General features: G+C 45.4%; 1 protein-coding gene across 1 annotated transcript in view; it reads right to left on the bottom strand.

The window, feature by feature from the left end:
* PKD2L1 (polycystic kidney disease 2-like 1) overlaps window positions 1-4,791 on the bottom strand; it is a 47,069-nt gene continuing 42,278 nt past the window's right edge. The window contains 6 exon segments of the mRNA XM_006880194.1: window positions 1-111; window positions 661-784; window positions 1,037-1,155; window positions 2,138-2,264; window positions 3,555-3,676; window positions 3,874-3,972. Of these exon segments, the coding sequence (XP_006880256.1) occupies window positions 1-111; window positions 661-784; window positions 1,037-1,155; window positions 2,138-2,264; window positions 3,555-3,676; window positions 3,874-3,972 (702 nt within the window).

Below are 4,791 nucleotides of genomic sequence, written 5' to 3'. Positions count from 1 at the left end.
CTAATGCTTCAGGGCATCTTCCCCACCAAACGCCTGCCCATTCTGGACTCCCTAAGAAGCTGGTGTCACAGATGGTTCTGGCTGCAAGGGCTCCCAAATATATTGTTCCTCCTGGAAGAAGAAAAAGAGGTCATTTGAAGGGAGAATTTTTGTCCCCTTTTTATTTTCTCTGAATCTGTTTCTGTAGGCCCACACCACTTCCTAGAGTTCAATGCAGCCCTTAGGTAAAGGCTAAGGTAACCTTTAGGCAAAACCAACTCACACACATTTCCCTCTCCCTCCACTGGTAGAGTGGACACGGAAGGCAAACCCATTATGAGTTAATTCCAACTCATGGTGACCTTATAGGGCAGAGTAGACAGGATCCATCATGTTTCCAATGCTATAAAATCTTTACAGAAGTAAAAAAATAAAATATCTTTACAGACACAGACTGCCGAAGCTTTCTCCTGTGGAGCATTTGGTGGATTCAAAACACTAACCTTCTGGTCAGCAACCAAGTGCTTAAGTACCAAGCTCCAAGGCTCCTTGTGTTACCCCAAGGGCTGGAAAATAGAGGTTTTTTTGAAAATGCTCCACACCGCCACCACCACACTGAGTGGACAAGATGGTGGAATTCAGCTGTGGGAAGCTGAAGGGGTCATGGGGAGGATTCTTTACCAGGCCAGAAGAAAGAGCCAACAGCCCCTTCCTCTCCAGCGTCTTCAGCTTTGAGCACACAGCATTAACCTTGGATATGACTCCTTCCAGGGAAGTCTCCAGCTGTAGCACCTTCTCTGTAAGGCTGTGAAGGATTTGAGAGAATGAATAGAATGACATGCCTGAGGACAGGGGACTGAGAGTCTATGGAGGAAAGGGGACAGAACAGTGTGTGGGTGGGAGCCAGGAGCATAAGGCTCAGACTTGTAGGGGGAATTCAAGAACCAGATAAGGGAATCCTTGTCCCAAACTAGGAAGGGTAGGAATTACAAGGTGGGGAGAAGTTCAAGGTAGGCAATAATAAACCCATCTGCCCTGGGCCCATAGTCTCACGTACGTGTGGAATTCTGCTCCAGATACCCAGGCACCTGCTCTGGCAGCCTCGGAGCCTGAATGGCCTGCTGGGCTTCTCACAAGGGACTGACCCAAGTTCTCAATCTCAGTGCTGAGAGCCACCTGATTGGGGAGTCAGAAGTCAGAAGGATGAGAATGATTCTGGAAGTAATAAGCTTCCATTCTACCATCTGCTCTAATGGGTACCAATGGGCTCAGGACCAAACTTTGCTATGGCTCTGCCCTCTCAGACTCAAGACATACGGCTGGGTGGTGGCAAACACAAACCTGGCATACCCTCTGAAGGAAGACTCACCTCAAAGAAACAAAATACAAACTTCTAGATGCCTTGAATAATGGAGTTCCCAAATGTCCCACTCAGTTTGGGAGAGAAGGAAGTCCAGTTGTGCTCAAGTCAGCTTCAACATCTCATGTCAGAGCATACTTTCGCACATAGGGATTCAATGGCTGACTTTTTAGAAGCAGATTGCCGGCATTGTTTTCTGAAGCACCTCTGGGTGAACTTGAACCTCCAACCTTTTGGTTAATAGGCTAGTATATTTAACTATTTGCACCAATCAGAAACAATACAAGAATTCCTGACTCTTCCCTCCAACTTTTTGATCTACACTGAAAAGAGATAGAGCAGGCATAACAGGGACAGCTGAATATTAGAGTTTGAAAATATGAAAGGAAGGACAAGTGGTTAGGGGAATTGTCAGGCATTCTTGGATAGTTGGTCCATTTTCACTAAGACTGAGCTTTGGAGCCATGTTCCCGACCTTGACCACACACTGGAATCACCAGGGAAACTTAAAAATGCTAGTGTTTGGAAGCAGGAGTGGCATCCACTTCCTAAACAACATGTCTCCAGAAACTCTATGAACTTTGATAAATGTTGATAGTTACAGAAAGGCTTCAAAAAAAGGAAAGAAACACAGTTTGAGAACCATTATTCTAGAGAAGCTTTTCCCTGCCCACATACCAGAGGAGTTGGGATTTTTTTTTTCTCTTTGCTAGGGGTGGAGTGGAGTAGAGTGGGTGACTTCTTCACACTGCTCCCCACCACAGCCAGACGTGGAGGTGGGGGACAAAGCTGGCTCACCTTCTCCTCCTCCAGATTCTCTCGCATTTGGGTCTGCTCCTTCTCATCCAGGATGCAGTTCCCATCTTGGTCAAACCTGGTAAAGGTGGCTTTGAGCTCTGTGATTTCCTGCTCTCCATGCCCGAGTCTGAGAACAGGATGATGACAATGACTTGTGACCTATGTTGGCTGTGATCTCTCTACTATGGATACCCCACCTCATTACCAGACTCAATCCATATGAGTCTTACTCCCCAGGGAAGAAGAGCATCTCAGAGGCAAGCAGGTAGCTACAAAGTCAAGGAATATTCCCCTCAAGAGATTGCTTGACTCTATTTCTTCTTCCTTTGACTCCTCCTGATGAGATTAAAGCTCTTGTGATTCAATGAGACTCATAAAAAAAATCTCTCTCTCTCTCTATCTTTCCATGTAACTAATGTGCAACCCTTCTATCTCCTGCATTCACTACATAACTATTTTTGAAATGGACAACTTCTGAAGGAAAATTTAAAAAAAAATTAATCTACCTAAAAATGTATGCCTAAATAGATCTAATTCCTGTTGAAATCCTTCCCAAGGACTCCATTCTTCAGATAAAGTAGAGGTATTCATGGCCTTTTCCAGGGTAGCCCTAGTTCATTTCCCTGGCTTTATCTTCTGCTGGGAACAACTTTCCATTTGACACTGTAACAATGCTCAAGTGCTTATAGCTATTGTGCATGTTGTTCAGTTTTAGATTTTTCTGCCTCAGTAGAGCTTGGGAGCTCTGCTAGCTTGTGGTAAGGAACTCCACTACCAATTCAAAGACACATCATTCAAATGCACCACTTGCTCTGTGGGAGAAGGGTGGGCAATCAACTCCCATGCGATTGACAGGCTCTGAAAACCAGCTGGAGGGTCAGCTATGAGTTGGTTCCAACTCAACAGCACGTAACACTAAATAACATGCCTTAATACAGGCAGGAATGGTGGAACTTCATGTCACATGATTTGGGCATGTTTTAAGGAGGTACTAGTCCTTGGGAAAAGACAGAAAAAGCAGAAAGTCAGTAAAAGAGCGGACAACCTTCAATGAGATGGATTGACACTGTAACTGCTACAATAGGGTTGAGTATAGTGGAGATTGTGAGGAAGGTGCAGGATTGGGCAAGATTTCAATCTGTTAGTCAAAGGATCACTAGGATTTGTAGGTGACTTGACAGCACCTACGAGTCATAGTCAACTCAATGGCACCTAACAACAACAACAACAGAGTACTTATTTAATTACAATGTCTACCAAAGGTACAAGTCTTAGGGTCAGGATTAGATATATATATTAGAAGCTAACATCAGAGGCTCATAGACCAAAACTAGAAGTATATGGCAAAGAACATATAAATTGAGTGTTAAGGATTTGTCGACTGAGATCAAAGAAGGTTGGATCTCTGGTTACTCACTCCCGTAAGGTGTTGGTGAAATCCTCAAACTGGATCTCCTGCTGTCCACCCTGCAGGACTTTCTGCATATCTGAAACGTGTTCTTTCCTTAGACGCAGCCTCTGTAGGGTCTTATTGTAGCCCTGTTAGGGGAGAGGGAACAGCCACTACTTCCCACAGAGTTCTTATTACCCATAGCCCCATCTCCACGCACAGAGTGCCTGGCTTCTACGAAGAATTCTTAGGCACACAAGGGCATAGAAACAAACAAACAGAGGACACAGAACCTTGGACCTGGGTTCTAATACAGATGTGTGATTCATGGAGACTAGGTAATTACCTGTTTCAGAAGGTCAGAAAGCTGCAACTCATCCTTCTGTCCAGCCAACTCCTCCTTGACCTCTGAGTAGGTGTCATTGATGATGGCCAGGAACATGTTCTGGGGGATACGACAAAGGCTTTGGTCCTCACCTCCACACCCTCTGACTGATACCCACTGATAGGACAATGCTCTCCCACCCAGCTCTGGAGCTCATCAAGCCCTACCTCTCAGGGTCCCCAGAAGCCCGCATCTTTGCCCAATCCTGTTAGTGATGGACAGGTCATGCTTGCTTATCAACACAGGGACCTTGCTCTTAGTGACCACAGTGTCATTTCTCACTACAAAGATTCCCCACGCATGCCACAGACCTTGCTCATTAAGTACTAAAACCAGAAATCTGTCAAGATGAGAGAGCAGTTGTGCTCTTTCTACCATCTAATCACCATCCTTATCTGCATCCCCTTCGTAAGTTATATCAATAAACCTTTTGGCTTTGTCAAACCCAGATCTTTCCTATTTGGCAGGAAGGAACCGAGAACAACTTAAAAACAACAGAAATCAGCAAGAGATCCTCAGGGGTGAGGAGAAACTTGAGGAGAAGACACAGAGCATGGAAGTACAGCCACGTCTCATGTGGCAGTTACAGCCTCCTCTCTTCCTATCCTTGTTGTTGTTATGTGCCATTGAGTCGTTTGCGACTCATAGCAACCCTATGTACAAGAGCCCTAAACACCATTCTATCCTGTGCCAACCTCGCCATCTCAAACACATTCATTCCCACCACTCCACTCACAGAATCGATCCATCTCATCGAGGGTCGTCCTCTCCTTCGCCGCCCCTCCACTCTACTAAACATGATGTCCCTCTCCAAGGACCAGTCCCTCCTTGCAACATGCCCAAAGTATGTCAGACGAAGCTTCAGAATCCTTGACTCCA

The sequence above is a fragment of the Elephantulus edwardii genome, unplaced genomic scaffold (assembly GCF_000299155.1).
Source record: "Elephantulus edwardii isolate Elephantulus edwardi_28Jun2011 unplaced genomic scaffold, EleEdw1.0 scaffold00006, whole genome shotgun sequence".
Taxonomy (NCBI): Eukaryota; Metazoa; Chordata; class Mammalia; order Macroscelidea; family Macroscelididae; genus Elephantulus; species Elephantulus edwardii.
Note: the sequence above shows the minus strand (reverse complement) of the source record. Positions and strands in the feature narration are given on the sequence as shown.